The 21,477-nt window shown below is 42.7% G+C and overlaps 1 protein-coding gene across 1 annotated transcript in view; it reads right to left on the reverse strand.

Moving 5' to 3' along the window:
- Positions 1-20,719, reverse strand: part of camk1da (calcium/calmodulin-dependent protein kinase 1Da) — a 50,023-nt gene extending 29,304 nt beyond the window's left edge. Inside the window, exon 1 of the mRNA XM_030776835.1 lies at positions 20,625-20,719. Coding sequence (XP_030632695.1) covers positions 20,625-20,719 — 95 coding nt within the window. The remainder of the gene's footprint in view (positions 1-20,624) is intronic.
- Between the last annotated feature and the right edge of the window lie 758 nt (positions 20,720-21,477).

A 21,477-nucleotide genomic window follows, 5' to 3' on the forward strand; every position in this document is an offset into this window, starting at 1 on the left:
TTGTTGATCACACTCTGGTTTAAGTAGCAGTGCTACCACAGAAATGCTGTGACACATTACCAAAGTCAGAGCTGCTCTATGCTGTGTTTAGAACATGACTGACTTGTCTAGTGCTCCACTACACACACACACACACATAGTATAACCAGTCTTGGGTGGGTTGAAATCCCAAAGACTGAGATTGCTGTTGTGAGCCAGTATTCTGAAGTGTGTGTGGAGTCACTGTTATGTCCGGGATCACCATGGACCACCTGTGACAAACTCACTGGCTCTTGAACATGCAAACCAAGTTTTTGGCCCAAACTGATCTTCACAAGGGACCAAGAGCAAGTGACAGCAAAATGAACCTAACAACAATGCATCACCACATTTTGCTGCAGATTAAAGCAACCTCTCTTCGTAGGCATCTCACGTCTGATGGAAAATATCCCAGTGGTGCATAAAGCCAAAAATTCTCTGTCCACAGCACCCTGCTCTAAGTGAAGTTCCTTTGCTACCTGGCAAACTTCAGGTATTTCCACTGATTCAGTGATCTCAGTAATAGCTTTCCTCTGGTAATCTGTCCAAACAGACAGTTAACACTGACGTAGCTGCCAGTTGTTGATTCAGTGCCCCCCAAAACGCAACTGAACTCTGTGTCGGTCTTGATGTGTGGATCCTTTTTTTGCCTCCCTCACTGTGTGTGAGAAGGAGAGGCACTTTCACCTTCTTTTTGGCACGTAAATGACTCTTCTGGTGATTGCTGATGTTTGAGCCCATTACATTGATTTATGAAGGTCAAGAACTAGAAGGCTACCCTGACGTGTCGGTTCCTCACCTTTGTCTGTGGTGATGAGGATTTCCATGTTAGGTGTTGTTGCGTAGTTTTTTTATCCTACAACCAAAGCACAGTTTCCTCAGGACAGCCATATTGAACTTAATTAATACAATTTTACTGTAGCTTTGCTCGCCTCTATTTAAATAAAATATGTAGGTATTACTTTTGACCAGTTTTGCTCTCAAGAAAGAAAACAAATGCACTAGAAAAACAAATGTAGCTTTCACATGTGGCTGAGTATGGAATTTTGTTCATTTTCTGTTCACTTTTTTGGTTTTATAAATGTTGGAGTTGACTGTTATTAAAAATAAATCATATGCTATCAAGTTCTCTTTTTGGTTGATATGATTAATTGGCAAAGTTAGACTCAGTCCTTCGAATTTAAAAGTAAAAGAGAAAGAGAAAGACACATTTTAGCATTATTTAAATTGAGGTGGATTACAAGGGTCAGCTCCTTCTCCCTGGCCTCACTCCAGATCACATCTTATCACACACACACACACACACACACATACACACAGTGGAAATGCTGACACCATAAACAGATTGCTAATTTTCTTAGGGATAAGAAAGTATTGATTGTGATGGGAAAGAAATTGATTATACTGACTTATTGTGTGTGTATGTGTGTGTGTGTGTGTGTGTGTGTGTGTGCGCGTGCGTAGGAGGTAGAACATCTTCCCTGGTGTTTCCCCGATCAGATCATAGCAACTATATAATGTTGCTATGGTAACGTGCCACAGTAACTGTGAGAGACTCCTTACAGATCTATCTATCTGAAATAATACTCTGTTTCGCCACAGGCGTTCATCAGCAGACTGGCCTCATTGTTCTCTCTCTCTCTCACACATGCACACACAAAGCACAGAATATATGGCACTTACCTTCAGTTCACTATGTCTTATATGTGTATGTGTGTGTGTGTGTGTGTACTACGGGTGCAACGAATAATCGACGAACAGTCGAATAAAACTGATGACCAAGTTAGATGCCAACAAATTTAACTGTCGATTAGTTGTTGAGGTCATCGCATGTGTTTTTCGTGCTGACTGGGAATGCTCAGACATGTAGCCTAAGTTACATCAAGCCCTTGATTAGCTCAATTAACTGTGATAATGAAGAGTTAAAAAAAAAAAAAAGAGATGTGCAGGACAGGGGGCCCTCAGGACTGGAGTGAACCATAGAGATGGCAACACCTTCACGACCAAAGACCTCAAAAGTGTGGCAGCTTTCCACTCTTAACTCTGCCAAGAAGGTTGTGAACTGCAACATTTGCAAACCTGACCTTGCCTGGCATGGGAGCACATCCGTTATGCTCGAGCATCTGAAGAGGTGGCACATCGGCCCTCTGGATGATGAAGACTCATCTCGTCAAGTTAGTTAGCTAGCTAGCATAGCTAATGTTAATGTTAAAAGCCATGTTACTTCATGTTATGAGCTGTAACTTTTTTTTTTGCATTTTGAAATACATTGTCTTTTGATCAATAAATTAATGATGACGTTGAACATACAGTGTAGCAGATAATAACCCATTATTCACAGCGATCCCGTTCACATTCCAAATGTGCCCTAATTTTACAATTTTAACCCAGAGCCCGTCTGCAATTTAGAAATTTTCTGCTTAACCATTGCATCTTTGTCATGGCGACATTTACGGCTGGAGATAGCGTTGCTGCCGAGTGCACAAATTTAGAGAACACAGGAGTTTTTGATACCTCCTAAATCGCATTTCTACAACTTGTGTCTATGAGTGCGTGCCCAATGTGGGTTGCTTTCGAATTGATTCTAATGAGTTATGGGTTTGTTGGATCTCGTAATGCTACCATGGATGGCTTTCTTCAAAGGAAGCAGACCTGTACTCTCCAGCAAGGAACTGCCCTAACCGAATTAGTCCTGGTAATCATTCATTAAAAGACATATTCTTGAATGAAGTTCTCACCTTTATTGGTTTTATTGTTTGTTAGCATATGTCTAAAACAACCTCGAGCTAAATTTAAAAGCCAATAGATAAATAAGAGCATTTGAATAATTATGCGATTCATAATCCGAATAGTCCATTATTTGATTCAATATAATCAATAGATTATTCAACTATCAAAACAGTCATTGACTTGGTTGTTCACTGCAAGGACACACAAATCATAGTAAGTATCATCCATAACACACACTGTGAGTGTTTTTTCCTGGCACTGTGTGTTCTGTGGAAATGGACTCAGGGATTAGAGATGGATGTGACAATCATTGGTGGAGACATAATGAGTCTTTAGATGTTGGACAGTCACCTTCACAGGAAGCATGTCTGTAAACCTGCTCACAGGCTGAAAACTACCATTGAGCCTTTGACAATAGAAAAAGAAGTCATTGGTGCACATGCAAGAGGCAAAGGCAAAAGTGGGCCACAACATCTTATACACTTTCGACAGACAGAAGCAGTAATGGCAAACACACACACACACACACACAGTTTCCTCCTTTCCTACTCTCTGAGATAATATTCAGGATGAGCCCTAAGGAGCATGAGTAATTACAAGGTCTCATTATCCTCTCTCATCCTTCATCCCTTTGCAATTTCTTCATTCCAACCAAAACCATTCAGACGCTCTCTCACTCTCTCTCTTACTCAGACTGGTATGAACTCCAACTGTCAAACTGGGAACACTTCCAGAACACTGAACAAAAACAAAATGAAACAGGATTAAATAATTACATGTGCAAATACTCACTCACACACTCCACACACACTCCACACACACACACACACACACAGAACACGGGTGCTGGTCAGACATTAAGTTAAATCCAGTGGAATAATGGGTGTGCATTGGAGCAAAAAGAAAAGGAAACTGAATATAGACAGCCACACAGTTAGAAACTTCAATACACATCACTCACAGACCCAAACACAAACACAGTATAACAATGTACATATCAGTCTGTCTTCCTTCAGAAAGGATAAATTAACCAAAGGCCAACCTGTGCCATAATCAGCACACACACACACACCCTGAAACATTACCAGTTAGAATCAGTATTATAAATCAATATCCTCTAATTTAAATATTTACCATGGAAATTTTTGAAAAGCTTTGAGGTTGACTGCACACACCCTCAAACCCCTCCAACCCTCTCACAAAAAAAAAATCCCATAATAAACCCTGTAAGATCATCATTCTTAAACAGTGATGTTCCTAAAGGCTCTCTCTGTAAGACTTAGTCATGTAAAATGAACAAATAGAGATGAGACACTGTGTCATTGGCCCTGAATGGAGCAATGTGTTTAATGATCAATCCTGTCAGCTCATGTGTGAGTGACATGTGAGATCTGCCAGTCAGAATGAATGGCCAGCATGAGGCATTTTACGCTGACTTTCTATCAAAGGGGGACACGCTAACACTACAGCAAGGCACAGCATCACCCTCAGAGTGACTCAGCAGTCCACAACTAGTGTCCCAGGAGACATGAGGAAAATCTCTCTCTTTCTCTCTCTATCACACACACACACATATACACACAGGTGCATACACACACACACACACACACACACACACACACATACAGAGAGACAGCAGGAGAAAACGAGACGGAGAGGCCATGTAGAGGCTGCTGCGTCTAAATGTGAGCTATAACACAATTTCATTGACATAGGAATGTCAATGAGACATACAGACAAAACACACACACACACAAGCACACATACACACAGACACACACACATACATATACGCACACAAACACACACCCAGAAGGACACATGCATGTGTCTATACACACAAACACATAGCTGCACACACACATGTTTTTTACACACGTGTGTGTGTGTGAGAAATCACTTTATAAACATTTGCTGCAGTCCTTCTGCCGTAGCTGAGAACAGAGAAGAATGTGTGTGTGTGATAAGGGTGTCTGACAGCATTTTGACTTGACCTTTATTCTCTATTGAAAAAGCAACACATGACTCAAAAGAAGAGCACATGCATATGCTGCCATAATCTGGGAACATCTCTCTCTAGTTTCTTTATCTCCACTGCACTTTCACTTGCCTTAGCATGATAAAGTCAACCTTTCTTTTCCCATTAAAAATGTCCAGATCAATTGTTCATCTGGGTTTTGCCAAGATTTGATGTGAAAAAGGCAGCACTCAACTCGTAGTTCTGAACTGGGAACCGGGACATATCTGAAAAACCACAGGGATTAAGAGAAACAAAAGATATTAACCATTCTGTGTCACTGACTGGCACAGAAGTTTTTCACCTCATTATTTTTTGCAAAGCTTAGTGGTTTTAATGTAGACTGATGTCATTCACAGTGCTTTTGACATGCTATAGGTTAGTGATGTCCAGTGTACAACTTTCAATAAGAAGATGGAAGAACAAAGAAAAAAACCTTCCATTTCAATGTTCTTTACAACCTGATAGCTTACATAGAAGTCAGATGTCAAAAGGGGACACGGGGCACACTCATTTAAGATTCAGTTGATATTACTTCCCATTGTCAGATGACAGCAGTCAGTGTGACGGTTTGAAGTGCCTTCAGTCTGAATGTGAACGTGAGTGACTGTGGGTGTATTCTGTCTCTAGAGGAATGAAACTGTCTAATCAACCACAGGAAGCTTGCTCACGTCTCACTTCTGCACCTGCAAACAGCAAGAGACAGGAGGGAGCAGCTAAGCAAAAAGGAGAGAATGCCTGTGAGAGAGAAAGAGAGAAAAACCTAAGAGGAACAGAGATGAAGAGATGAGGGGAGAGGCACACTGGGGAGAACACTGAGTTTGAAGCTCCATGGCAACTCATATTATCTTATCACAGCAAACAGTTAGGCCACAGAGTCACCAGTGCTACACTCAGACTTATAAAAGCCCATGCCCACACACACACACACACACACACACACACACACACACACACACACGTGTATTCTCAGTCTTTTTCCTCTCTCTTTGTATTCTCTCTCTCTCTTTCTCTCAGATGCTTCACACCTCTGCATCCTGTATCTTTGGAAAAATGTGTTTATGGTGTCTGTCATTAGAGACCATTAACACAGACACACAGACACAGATACAGACACACACACACACGCGCGCACAAAGTCTTAGAAACCATTGTTAGCGGGAACACACGGCAATAGTGAATGAGTGAGATTACAGGTGGTCGTCTTATTTATTCTTATCGGTGGTTTAGAGTCTCATTTGAATAATATTTCTCACATCTCTGTTAAGAATGAGAGACCTCGTTTAAACGGAAAAGGCAATTCCACAGGGACTACCTCCAATTAATGGATTAACAGAGCATTACCATCTCTATCCCACAACCTTTTATAGATCGTACATGGTAATCTGGATTCACAAAGCAATGTTAAACATGAGAGAGACTGACCAGTCAATTGGTTTTAAACCCTAATGGCACTATATTCAGTCTCCTAATAACAGAGCTTTTAAAATCAAGATCAAATCCTGGGCTGTACTGAGCACACAGCCTGCCTACGAAAACCACTTCACACACAAACGCAATTCCACATCCAACCCCATCCCATGTTACTAATCACAAACGCACAATCCCTCATTCAAAACAAACACCACCATCCACAGAACTCTGATTAGACAATGTACACACGCGCGCGCATGCATACACACACATTCACACACACACACACACACATACGAATGCACACATGCATACACACACACACACACACACACACGGACATATGCACGCACGCACACACACACACACAAACTCACACAGAGGCTTCCCCTGATTGGCCTGCTGACACACTTGAGTGCTTTGCAGAGGCAATGTCACCAGAGAGACATTTCATCAAAGGGACGCCACCACACGAACAGTCTGTTCTGCAAACTACAACAACAGGCTTTCAATTAAACCCACACAACAACTACTCTAACACAACAACTGCCGGCAATTATGCAAATACTGCAATTATGGAGATGATTAAACTGGAGGAGGGGGTTTACAGTAGCAGACAGCAGAACAGAGAAAGCATCTCTCTCTCTCTCTCTCTCTCTCTCTCTCTCTCTCTCTCCAAAGATGGGGAGTTCTACTATAAGTAGATCTTACATCAACCAAACAACTGACTGATACAAAGGTTACACCCCTTCTTATCACTTTATCATCTTGGAAATTTGCTCTCTGTGTGCTTGTGTATGTGCGTGTGCGTGTGCGCGCGCATGCACGCTTGTCAACTGATGCGTATCTCAACTTGGACATCTCTTTATTTCAGAGGCCTGGCAGAGTGACAAAAGCTTCATCTGATTAGCCACAATAATAGAAATGAAACAGAAACTCCGAGTTGAGAGTCTCAGAGCTCAGTGTTTGCTGGCTGAGTGAAGAGACACGTCCCAAACCCTCCTACACTCATACTCCCCTCCATGACTCTAACTATCAGACATGAGACTGTGGAAACCCTCTCTGCTTATTGCAGAACCTTGCGGAACATTTCAGAATGTGAGAATTGTTACACTGCTCAAGGACAGAGCTAGGAGTAGTAGCCTATTCAATGCATGAGTTTGATTGATGAGATTCTGAAAATAAGTGGTGTGTGTGTGTGAGAGAGAGAGAGAGAGAGAGAGACTGATCTACAGCTCAGGGAGATCACACTGTTAGCCTGCTGGGATACTGTGAGGATGAATCAGCCTGTGAGATGTGACAAACACACACACACACACACACACACACATCAGAGAGAGGAGTGGCCTGCATCTGCATCCCTGACCTTCTGCTCTTTGCAGTGTTGCTGAGTCCAACACAATTCAAGGACAATACCTCACTGTATCTGCCTGCCTACCCACAACTGGGCCAGCATGACTACACACACACACACACGCACACACACACACACACACACACACACACACACACTCGCCCAAGAGTCATAAAAGGAAAAAACCTGTAATGGAACATTGGAACATTCAAAGTAGGTCTCCTATAAATCAGGGAGAGAAGGGAGGGCTTTGCTCATTGGGTGACAAGTAGACAAATAGTGATGCCGCCTCTCGGCCACGCAGCCCCGCCCATCTGAACAGTTAGCTGTGTGAGGTGCCTGGGGACTGCAGTCAGCTCTGCAGTGTAATCTGATTTCTCTCAATTCCACAGCCTCATGGACGAGGAGGTTCACTACAGAAGTGTAGGGGTCACAGCAGGACACACACAAACACGCACTCACGCACACGCAGACGCACAAACAGACACACACAAACACGCACTCATGTGCGCACTCACACACACACACACATGCACGCACACACACACACACACAAGGTATTCTTTTCCTTGCAATACTGTTCCGATGTCTATGTTCACCCTACTTCATTCTTTAAAGCATATCATCAGCCATGTAGTACCAAAAACTTCCTTTCTGAAACAACAAACAGCACTGTCTTGTCTTACTTCAGAGAGAATTACTCTCTGTTCTATGGAATATTGACTAATAATTGTTCTGTTTACCTCAGGCAGTGAGGTGTGTTTCCCTGAACAGGAAAGCTCAACATCCCAATATTAATCATTAACTATCTCTCTGAATCCTACCACTTAGCACAGCCCTCAGGGCCTCCACACCTGCCCGTCTTTTTCAGTACTGCACTAGCACAACTGACTCCATGCAGAACTATCCAGTCTGTTAGGGCAGGGACAGAGCAGAAACAGACAGGACAGGGGGAGAGTTTAGAAACACTGGGTTATTATACATTCATTGCTTTGATGCTTATAACAGCCGGTTTATTACAGGGCTCCCGACTAACACTAACGTGATTTGCTCACACCTCCTTTTTTTTTTTTTTTTGGTACAGCGTGTTATTAATCAATGATCTTGCCTGCTGATGAATAGTTGTCTTAATTTGCATACCGTAGTTTTGCATTGATGTAAAGATTGACAGTGACTCGAGACTTGATATTTGCAAAATATTTTAATCTGAGCACTAAGTTTCTCTGCCACAAGCAGTGGCTGACAAAATAGGTCATCTTCTATTATATAAAAAGAAAACATATTGAAAATGTTATCAAATAAAAGAAAAGCATAACAACAGCATGTATGTTTTTACATGTAGGCCTACTCTACAGTTTTGCTTTTTATTATATATTGTATTTAATTGCTTTGGGCGTTGGCTCTCCCTCTCCACCAGCTTCCTCCTCTCTCTCCTCGTTTTGATTTTTTAAAATAATCAGCTACAGACCGCTTCATCTTTGGAACACAGTAACAGCTAAATGGACTGTCTCGTGTACACACGCATTGATGATGAAAGTGCAGGCAGGGAGAGACTGACTGAGCCAGTGAAGAAGAAAAAGGACTACTTTCAACCACGATGGCTAACGCAGTACCCGTGCCGAGGGGCACCAAAACAGCCTAATGATCATCGTGCACTCGCACAAATGCAACCTTGAGAAATTTTAACTCGCACACTCTCAAAAAATGTTCGCAGTCTGGAGCCCTGTATAAGGCCCATCCACTTAATACTATGTTTGGTGGATTGTATGTGGCATGAGAAATTTTCCACATGGATGATAATCCAAACTGATAACATCACATTGACTGGGTTGCTATAGATTGGATGGCAGTGGGTATTGTATATTGACTGGGTTGCTGTAGACTGGATGGCAGTGGGTATTGTATATTGACTGGGTTGCTGTAGACTGAAAGGCAGTGGGGATGGTATATTGACTGGGTTGCTATAGACTGCATGGCAGTGGGTATTGTATATTGACTGGGTTGCTGTAGACTGAAAGGCAGTGGGTTTTGTATATTGACTGGGTTGCTATAGATTGGATGGCAGTGGGGATGGTATATTGACTGGGTTGCTATAGATTGGATGGCAGTGGGGATGGTATATTGACTGGGTTGCTATAGATTGGATGGCAGTGGGGATGGTATATTGACTGGGTTGCTATAGACTGAAAGGCACTGTTTATGGTAGATGCTGTGAACATTTCATTGTGCATAATGTCAGCAGGCTGCACCATCTCAACCCAGAGATGCTCTATTCAATTAAATCCTGAGGACAATACACACAAGTACTTTGAAGTGGCTGTTATACTGCAGAATAATTATGTTGAGAAACATGCTTACTGTTTATTTTATCATCAACAGCAGTATCACAATGGTATTAGCCCCAGTCAAGCTAATAATATAGTGTACATTTGGAATGAGAGAGAGAATGAGTGAGAACATGGACTTTGCCAGCAGGACTTTGATTCTCTCTCTCTCTCTCTCTCTCTCTCTCTCTAACTGGATTAAAACAAGTCATGTTTGTAACATTCAGTCTACAGCATGTGGTGTTGCCAAAAAGAAGGTGTGAGAAATGTAACAAACATGAAAAGGGGCAGGAAGAGAGATCCATGGCAACTACGCTGTGGTCACATCCTGTCTGAGTCTTCTTTAATAAACAGCTCTAGTCCCTCACATATACCCATCAAACACATCATAGTACATGTCCCCCTCTTTGGACAGCTGAAACAAACACAGTGACCCTTACATAGACCTTACATAACATAAGGTCCACTTAATACAGCGAACTGGCATGTACCACTGTGAAAAAAACGGACCATCGTGTTGTGTGGACTGCACTGCTACCGTTCTTTCACTGACCCTGAGCAGCCAGACTGGAATAGGCTGTAAGTGTTCTTACTACACTGAGGTGACACTGCCATAGTTATCTTGTTGTCATGTCACTACTATGTTGAGGCTGCACTTAACACGCTGCTGTTGTGCAGAGATGATTTGGTGGTAAAGTTGTTCTGTGATTGAAGTGTAATGTTCTGTCAACGTCATAATGTTAGAGTTGTGTTGCTGTGTAGAGACAGTGTGAGTAAGGTGTTGTGCTCTGTTCTCTGGGCTCTCTTAGCTGGCTCACAGCAGGATTCTGGGGAGGATTAAACGAGAGTAAACGTGATAGAGCCGCCACTGGAGACCTATCAAAGAGCATGGATCTCCTGCAATAAAGAGGGGAGAGGAGAGGGAGACAGAGACACAGAGAGAGAGAGAGAGAGAGAGAGAGAGAGAGAGGAAGGCAAAGAGAGAGGGGGGGGGGGTGACAGAAGGTGAGGGAGGCAGAAAGTGACAGAAAATGTAGAACAGAGAGACAGAGGAGGAAAAGGAGGGGGGGGGGGGGGGGGGCAAAATGCCTGCAAGCGTTTATCAGCTCATCTCAGGACGGAATTTTCTGGAACTTGGGACCTTCCTCCTCACATTCACCCCCTCTCCTCCCCCCTTCCTCTAAATACAACCCTGTCTGCTTCTCTCAGACATGTAATACCACCTGTAAAGACATCACCCAGACAGTATTATTCACTTCAGTATGTATGGGTGTGTGTATACATGTCAGCACGCTCTATTTACAGTTGATGCCCTGTCCTTCATTTGATCCACCCATCCTGTTCTACAGTAACCATGGGCTTGTCTATGCTGGTGTACGCATTTACAAATCCCATTCATGCATTTATCATGTTCAAAGTGTGTGTCCTGGACTGATGGACAGATAAGAAACAAACTGAGCCACTAGCCAACCGGGGGCTGGAGCCTGTCTATTCAAGATAAACATTTTGTTGGAATTCCTGAATGTTTTCACTTAGCATATGCTGTTTTTCTGTAACTTCATGTAGTGACAGGTTCAGGTGAACAGGGAGACGAGAGAGAGAGAGAGAGAGAGAGAGAGAGAGAGAGAGAGAGAGAGGGGGTAACTGAAGATAGAGCAAGTGATAAAGTGTAGCCCTCCAGGGAGATGGCTGTGCTCCAAGCCATGTATTATGCCCCACACTGCAGCACATGCAGCAGAACACAAGCTTATTCCAACGCAGGCATGAGGGGACACGACCACGGAGGTGAGATAGAACAATGAAGATGCATAAATAAGCCTCCGAGGAGATAAACATCAAGGTCGCTTGTGGTACAGGCTTTTGAAAATTCAGAAACATGCACATACACAAATAAAAAACACAAAATACCAAATACCTTACCTCTTAAGGTGATAAAACTGCATTTAAGGCGAGTACTATGCACTGTGGCATGTCATGAGACTTCATAACCCTGTCATAATGACACATTATCACTGCAGCACTAATACACAATAAGACATCCATTCATACCTATTTATCATAAAGTTTGTACTGCATTGCTGTTTATCACGACCCAAATGCTGGTTTTGGTGTTTTGCATCCACTTAAATAAACACCTCTTGCCAAAAATGAGAACTGATTTTTTCAGAGAACAAAAAATAAAGTTAGTACTCACATGCTAATAATAAAGCGCTGTCTAATCTAATCTAATCTAATCTGATCTTAAACAAAGATTCCTTCACATATAATTTCACAGAAATGACTGGAGATTACGGAAGATGTTTCGAAGCTGACTAAACTATAAAACAGACTCTCTGGAAGCTTCCCATTTCCCTTGGAGCATAAAAAAAACAAGTGGAGAAACATAAGAAAGCCATTTGCCAGCCATCATGAACTTTAAAGGTAGAAAGCTCTCCCCAGACTGCAGTCACTCAGACAGCTGCGCACTCTATGGCAGTCTCAACACAGATACGCAGGACACGCAGAGAGACAAGGGAAGGAGTGGAGAGTTATGTCACCCCTGATAACCTCAGGTACACAAACCCGACACAAAATGTCTTTTTTTAGTTTTCCTTGCCAAGGGCGAGCACTTTTGTGATGATTTTCCTATTCCCGAGTGCATCATTTTCAAACATGCAGTATCTTTCCCTTGAAGTATACATAAAGAAAATATGAAGCATTTCTTTGAAGTTTTCAAAAATGTATCAAAAGCCATAGAACTATCATCCATAATGTTGATGACATGACAATGAAATTCACCAACATTAAAATCTCTCACTGTGTGTTCCTAGCAGCCAGAGTGGGATATAATGTTTTCAGATAGATGACATTAGTCTGGATACGCTTGTATCTAGCAACACTGAGCTAATTTATCTATAGCTGCATTTCTATCATGGGAAACAATGAGATAATGTTGCCGTCAAATCAGTGCATCTTAAGGTTTTCATACAGTCATACTGTGACGGCACAGAATAGAGATAGTTATCACACTGAATACAGAAAATGAAATCCACAGCACTGAGAGACACACACTAACTGCACCAACACATACAGATCTAAGAAAGAGACAGACAAACAGACGAGGGAGAGGAAGAGAGAGAGAGAGAGAGAGAGAGAACAAATTTGATTAACCTACATGAGCTATGTATGATAGAAGTATTGTGGTTAACACACACACAGTCAGTTAGTCTCACACTCACACACCCTTCCCCCCCACAAACACACACACAGAAATCATCTTCATATCTCCATAAATCACAAAGGTGGCCTTCAAGAATGATCTGTGACAGGTTTATGTCCCTCTGACAGGCCACAAAACCTCAGACAAACACACTAGTCAACCATGTCACTCTCCTACTTCTCCACTAAACAAGTACAGGATGACAAACCTCAGGAGGGGGCAGCTACATAAAGTGTTGGTTTATCACGATCTCCATATCACACACTAGAGTGGTATTCACTTTGTCTGCAATTAGTTTTCCCCTTGTAACATGTTACACAAACACTCACACCATTACTACAGCAATGTGTGTGTGCATGTGTAAATGTGTGTGTGTGTGTGTGTGTGTGAGAGAGAGACAGAGAGAGAGAGAGAGAGATAAGATACTAAATACTGAGGCTGAAACACACTGCTCTATCAAAAATGATGAAACACTTTATGTAGTACAAGTATTTTGGTTTAAGTGGGGTACAGATCACTTGAATTTACTGAAAGACAGTGGAAACTGGAAATACATCCTAGTTTACCAGCAAGCATTTGATATACTTGTCTGTGTTAGCCAGCCCAGTCTTAACTACGGACCACGCTGTAGATGTATGTGCTAAAGATGAATTATAGTCCGCTCTCTGGAGTAGTGGGCTACTTTATTTCTTTCACTAACAAACTCCAAGTGAATTTCACACTTCATGACAACTGGGATCACCATAACCCAATTGTCAAAATACCAAAACACCCAATTTCCATAACAACCTAAGACACACTCAAATCTACCTTGACTTACTGTGTTCATTAACGGTCTAGACCACCTAGGCGGTAAAAACATATATATATATATATATATACACACACACATACACACAAACGAAACAGAGATGGTTTTTAGTTCAGGTTATTAAAATTTTGCTGAAACAATACTAGCTGTGAACACAACATAAGGTGCAATACACTTGCTACCCTCATTCAAAAATTCCTTTCACTCACAGAAAAAAAACCCATTTTGTTTGTTTACTGATTTAAAGTATATAAATCACATGGGGTTTTGGCTAAAATTACTATGAAATACAGCACTAAAAAAAAAGGTTTGGTGCAGGTAGGCCAGAACTGTATGTTCTGAACATCTAGTCCATCTGTGAAACTGTACAGAACAGGGGGGAAAAGGGAAGCTTTCATTTCACAGTTTTTGCTCAGTAATGTATAAGATGGGTTAAAAAAAAACAACCACCAAAAAAAAAAAAAAAACCACTTATTACTTTATAGGTTGTAAAGCCATTTTTGCACGGTCAGTCATGCATTGAAAAAGGCTTACTGAATGTCAAAATATAAACATAAGAGAACAGTGGTAATTATCCATTCCATTGTAATAACATGTCAGATGGGTTCATATGTCCCATGGGTTCATATGTCCCATATGTTCAAGGGTAAACTTGCCCTACAGTGGGGGCCCAAAAGACAACATCAATGGCTTTCTCTACCATAAATTAGTTTAGGATTCTGGTTTACCATTACATGAGTCAAAAGGACCCAAGCAAGGCCAATGAACTCACTATTCACTTCTTGAAATGTAGGTGTTTCGTGACTTTTTTGTTTGACAGTGGACAAGTTCTGACCAAACACAAAAAGGTGATGTCAATAAATATCCGTTATTACATTTTTAAAAGACATTGTTTGGAATCTGTTATGTAAGATGACCAACAGCAAAGTCTTGTAGAGCATATGTCTATGAGTGTTACGTAGTTCCTTCTCAGTGCTCATTAAAACCTTCTTGCTGGTCAAGCACAGCCTAATACCTGTCCCCATAGATGTTCACTAAGCTCCATTTATGCATCTATTAATAGAGTTGATCTGATCCTGCAAAAGTGGTTATAAATGGTACCAGAGAGATCCTAATGCATGAACAGAGCAGGTCATAACTTGAGATGGGACATAAAAAAAAATTCTCATGAAATTCAATTCCTTATTTTCAGTTCCCATGCAAACAGTTGAAGAACTAAATGATACTTAAACCTGGGTGGAGACATGTGACAACCAGAATAAAAAAACAGACAAGTCAGGCTAACTGTTCTTAGACACAACGTATGCATGGGTGTGTGTTTCCATGGTACTGTTTGAATGTGCACGGTAATGAGAAAACAGAATGTATGTTGGGTGGAAATGCCTTCTCCACTCTGTTATGTTGTCAGCAGAAGGCGGGATTAGACTATAATCTAATTTAGCCTGCTATTATAAGGTCAACAAGGTGTGCACACAAACAAGTCTGGAGAATGGACCTGTTCACTCACGTGTAACAGAGCTGAGGATCAGCAAGTTATGAGAATAGAAAGAGAGAGAAGGGGGAAGAGGATAATCTAGATTTCTTTCACTGAACAGGTCTTGGCTTTTGTCGTTTATTATTGAACCAGTACAAAGCCGCACAGCTAAACAAGCCCCATCGCAGATACCACACCCTGTCATGTAAGAATGATACTGATTTCACACACACTGCAAAGAAACAGAATAATCTTGGATTGTTCGTCTCGGTTTATTTGTGTGTGTGGTATGCATGTGTGTGTGTGTGTGTGTGTGTGTGTGTGTGTGTGCGCGCACACTCGCATGTTTGGGCGTTTAAACCAACCTGTGATCAGTCTCGGCAGGAAACCCACACATGCATGCAACAGATGTCTGTGTGTGGGCCTCAGGGAGGGGCTTTCCATAAGGGCAGTCAAAAGGTCATTCTGCCAGTACAAAACTGCTTACAATGTCTGTGTGTGTGTGTGTGTGAGTGTGTTTTCCTTCTCACAGACACCATGCAAGCACTTCACTGTGTATTAGAGACTAATGGAGTCTTACGATAGGATCTCTGAGCTAAAACTCACTTACAAAACTGAGAATGCACTCAGAAAATCCACCAGTGGCATGGGTCCCGAGGGAACTTTATCACATATTTCTCAGAGTGCGTAAGTCCTCTTAAACTTCCCCTGTGCTTGACCAGAGCTCTGCTCACAGCTAAAGATTACACAGCACACTGCTGACTCAGGTCAGGATGCAAATTCAAAAACTCATCAGCACAGCAGTTTAAGAAGTCACAACACACAGGCACACTGAGATAATCACACACACATACACACACATACTGTCACACATTCGCCTCTCTACTCGTCTTCCCACACATACAAACGACTAAACACTCGTATACCCACATACCTGCAAATGCAGAATGCAACTGAAGGACTATGGAGAATAAAGGAGAGTAAAACCACCCCTGCATCTAGCGTTCAAAAAAGCCCTTTTCATTACAGGCCTGAGGCTGCTTACATACAGTACACAAATGACACTTCTGACTGTGCTACATTTTCTCCTGTGGAATGCACTGCAAAATAACTTCACTGAAATTCAGTGTGTGTGACAGAGAGAGAGAGAGAGAGAGAGAGAGAGAGAGAGAGAGAGTGAAAAAGAGGACAAAACCAGGAGTACATGAGTATGGAAGTGGAGCAGGCAATTAAGGGCAGCCTGGCCTAAATGTCTTTTCTCTCCTCCTGTCCCATCCTCCCCTTTTCTGCTCTACTCTCTCCTGTTTATTCTCTCAGCTGACACCCTAATCCAGAACCATTTACAACTGATCAAATATTAACGAAGCAGAACAGTAGAACACCACTGTTGTGCAATATCTTGCTCAAGGGAATATCCTAACCGGAGCAGTCAAGTTTTTTTTTCTGGAATCAAACCTGCAACCCTCCAACTACCGTTTCCCTCATTCAAAAACCCATGTCACCCTCAATCTCCTCCCCTGTCTTTCCAACTCATTTTCTCTTCCTCTGAGATGGAGAGTCAGGAAGAGAGAGAGAGAGAGAGAGAGAGAGCCTGTCTCACACCTCACACACCTGTTACATGACCATGTGACTAGCTCCAGCCTGTGGGACTTGCATGTGCATTAAATTATTTAGCTTAGCCCTCAGTTCTACAGCTGAACACAAACACAAATACACAGCTGTAACCTGACCTCGTAGCCAACTGCCTCCTGTGCTAACTGAGCAAAGATGGACCGATCTCCAGAGCGACACCTAGACCTTTCCTAAACACCTTCAACAACTACACAGGCATAACCAAAACGAAAAAGAACAAAAGAAATCTCCCTAGCCTTCTTACTGGCTTGTGGGGGTGTTTTCTCCACGTTGATCACTCATAGCACGGCCTCTCATGTCAAAGAGGTGAGCTCTAATCAAAGTGCTGTAGGATCTGAATAGGCAAATCAATCCCAGCGTCTTATGCAACACCTCAGAGAACTTAGAGCTCTCAGTGCCTTCACTCACAAATGCAAGTCTCAAAGAAGGTGTTGAAGGTGTTACTTTGTCTAGCAGGTGCTTTTTTCAAATCACCAACTACCACTAGCAGTACCTCATGTGTGGGACTGATGTAAGTTAAGAGGGAAGAAGGGGTCCCAGGGTGAGAAATAATGTCTGGGATTATGAGCTGTATGAGCCATCCAAACAACTAGACCAAAGGCAGGACTGATGGTGAAAAAAGCACAGGACTACTCCAACCAGCTGACCTGCTAACTACAAGGAAATCAACTGTGATGCCTTGATGAGTCTGGTAGCAGTTCTAAATGAATATTCATACTGGAACCATATAAAAACATTACATCTAAAGATTTTGATCTTACATGAGGCTTAGAACTTTGTTAAAATACCCATTTTTTTGTTTTTGTTTAAACTCCGGAAAATATCCTTTGGTGTGACAGGAGTCTGTTCTGCTTCTAGATTTGATCATGTTGATGTATTCTGAATAAACTAAAAACCTTTCTCTCCCCCTGAGTCTACAGTCATGTACTGCTCATGTTTCACCACATAGACACTGCTGTACGATCTGTTTACACTATGCTGCCTGATTAGAGAAAGCATGTGAAGCTCTGTAGGATATGTATTTGACATCAAATCGGAAAAGACAGGAAAATGACTGATTAATCCTGAAACACAGATAAAAAATTTATGTTGCTGAGTAGGCTCTGTGTGTGTGTATGTGTATGTATGCATAATCTGTGTGTGTGTGAGTGTGTGTGTGTGTGTGTGTGTGTGAGTGTGAGAGAGAGAGAGAAGAGATTGAGGTGGGGGGAGGGTTGGGGTGGTTGGCAGATGTCATCTGGTGACACTAGGGGTAGCATTAGGACAACAGGTCCCTGTTTGGGCCCCAGGGTTCAGCTAGTTAAAGGTCTCAAATGGGACAACACAGGTTTGAGAGGAAAGCTGCTCTAATAGAAAAAAAATGTTACTCTCACACGAACACAAGGCACAACCATTATTTCCAACCTTACTTTACTGTGGAGAAAGATAATATCAACAATGGCAGCTGGGGTGTTTAGATTTTGGGAACAGCTGAGATTAAAAATCACCAGAGAGGGGGAGAGTGTGTTTCTGACCAAGGATGCCCCTGAAATACTCTCCAAAATGGATGAGTGTGAAATGCAGTGACTGATGAGAGACAAAGACAGGGAGACAGATGGAGTGATCCGGTCATTCAGGCCCAGGTTGGCTGACTCTTAAACAGTGTATGATTCATGATGAGTGTGAAAGCACTGTGAAATTGGGTGAAACGTTCCTGCAGTGTCCACCAGGAGCGATGAGTTGGTCACACCGTGCATACACAAATGGCTAAGACAGACAGACACACACACGCACATACAGACACATATACACAAACCTGCTGGAATCCAAATAAAGTATGGTAAAATTAAAAGTGAACCATGTGTGAGTATAAGGGCAGGGTAGCTAATGAACAGCAGTATATTCATGTGGAAAAAGAAGAAATAGTGAGTCAGAGTGTGTGCGTGTATGGGAGTGTGTGTGTGTGTGTGTGTGTGTGTGTGTGTGTGTGTGTGTGCGCGTGCACCCACAAGTGTGCATCTTTGTGTGTATGTGTGTGTGTGTGTGTGTGTGTGTGTGTGTACGTGTTTAGAAAGAGAGAAAATACGGACAGTCGGGTTCCTCTCAGTGCTATGACTGAGAAGGCCACTCAGAGTTGCCATGACTCCTCTCTCTTAGGTTGCTATGACGGCAGTGTCCTAGCACCAGACTAGGATGCACCTCATCAGCTGTGGAATGGATGGAACAGAGATTTCCATGTGTGGTCACACACACATAGCTCATTCATTAGCAATTAGCAGCATGCGCATACAAACATGTACTTATGTGTGCGCGTGCACACACACACGCACCCCTCTAGCACCTCAAATCAAACAACAAACCAAGAAACTATTCGTTGTTCAACCACCAGTATCCCTTAACCCAGACTAAACAGAGCCACGGACCAAAGAGTCAAAGGATAGCAAAACATACTGTACAAGCGTTATACAATTACTCCTTTTCCCCCTCCTCTTCTTCCTTAAAAAGTTACTGAAATCTCTCTTATTATGCAACGTGCTCAGTATGGAGTCTATTCGGGGACTTTTCCCCTCCCGTCATAATCCTTGCGCTAATCTGGCCCTTCCTTCGAGTCGGTTGTCCTCGACTCATCGGCGGTCCCGGCGCTACATAGGGATTAAATTACCGCAGCTCGCGAGAGGCGAGAGGGTGGAGTGGGGGAGGTCGCCGCCACGGCTCTCACAAACACTCTGTATTGCTGTGAGATGCACAAAAGGCCTATGCAGGGTGCTTGTCAGATGCACAAACCAAACCGTGCAGGCACGCTCTCTACGTATGTGTGGTGTTCCACCTGCAGGTCCGATGTCAACCAGTGGCAATAAACAACGTTAAGGTTGCACGTCGTCCGCAGTGATGCAGACTCACTATGCATATAGTTAACATCATAGAGGCTGCATGCAACAGTATGTGAAATGACTACTGCAAACCCACAAAAATGAACAAATCCAGGAACGTTCACGTGGACTCAGTTACCATGCGCAACTGGATTATGCTTAAAGAAGATGCTCCCGCTTTTAAGGTGTGTGTGCGCGTGTGTTGGGGAGGCGGCTGATAAATATCTAACATGATAACCTAAACAGAACAAGACAGACACATATCGCCCTTGGCGCTTGGTTCAGGAAGAATATTGTTCAACGAGGACTGGATCATATTAAAATACTAATTAAATGTAGACGTAAATGAACCGTTTACTTAGTTTAATGAGGAGACTGAAAACCAGAGCATATAGATATAATCCTATACCGAAACTTATCTCCATGTCAATAACCAGGGGGCCGAAGGGAGAAATCCAGAGGACTCTTAAACAACGTTGCTGTCGTGTTATAAACCTCTTTAGAACACACACACACACAGTGGTAGACTGTGGTAAAAATGTATCTTACAGTCTGCTCGCTCCTTTGTTTACCAACAAATCACTGACAGAAACTGTGTTTCTCGGTACAAATCATGCACTGACAGACACTATGATCTCCTGGTGCGTTATATATAAAAAAAAAAAAACCTGCACTATTATTGACCATCAACTTCAGAGGGCCTACGCAGATTCATACATAGCATTAATTTTTTGGCATTCGAGTGAAGTCCAAACAAACGGCACGGGTGGACGATATTACATAAATAAAGTTGGACTACTCACGTCCCGAGAACCTCCTTGAATTCAAATATAGTCTTGATATCGTCGACTTGCTTTTTCCAAGAGTCTTGCCCGGACTCTCCGTTCTCTCGAGCCATGGCGGAGCCGGGAAAACCGTAGAGAGATTCTGGAGCTATCTCAGATCCCCCGGAGAAAACACCGCTTTCCCACGCTTAGAGTTACACTTCCTGCTCTCGAACACGACCACGCGCATAGAACTGGCTGTGCGTTGTTCTCTTGTCGGTTGCCGTCGTGGAAATGTCACCGTCACCCCTGGTTGTTCCTCTCTTTATGTGAAAGTGAAGAGCCCCGTCTCTCAGCCAGAGTCAAACAGGGAACACGCGCTCTCCCGCTGTTGCACCTGCAGGGTTAGTGGCTTAATCGGTTTGACGTAAATTGTTCCGAGGGCGAGTGTCACCTTCGCTTCACGACCGTTCTCTCTGTCCGTGGAGGACAAAATTCTCCACGAAACGATGAACTGTGTCGCTGATGCGCCGCTGAGACGAAACGTTTATTCTGAGCACGGATCTTTCATCGAACCATGCTGATTGTGCCATCGGTTGTTATGGCAATGAAGGGGTTGAGTAGGATGGTGTTCACCGCTCGACCCTCCAACGTACGCGCGTGTGTGCGAGAGAAAGGGAGAGAGAGAGAGAGAATTCGAATGAAGACCAACAATTCGCATTGCACCAAATGCGTTCTCTTTAAAACAGCCAACGGGCACAGTTTTCGTCAAGACAGCGGACATGTAAGCCACATCAGAAACATAAAATACATAAAAACGAGGCTGATCAAAAACGACTCAATTCATATATGACTCAATTTACAACAGTTCACAAAGAGAGAGTTTGCTGCC

Source organism: Chanos chanos, chromosome 1 (assembly GCF_902362185.1).
Source record: "Chanos chanos chromosome 1, fChaCha1.1, whole genome shotgun sequence".
Lineage (NCBI taxonomy): Eukaryota > Metazoa > Chordata > Actinopteri > Gonorynchiformes > Chanidae > Chanos > Chanos chanos.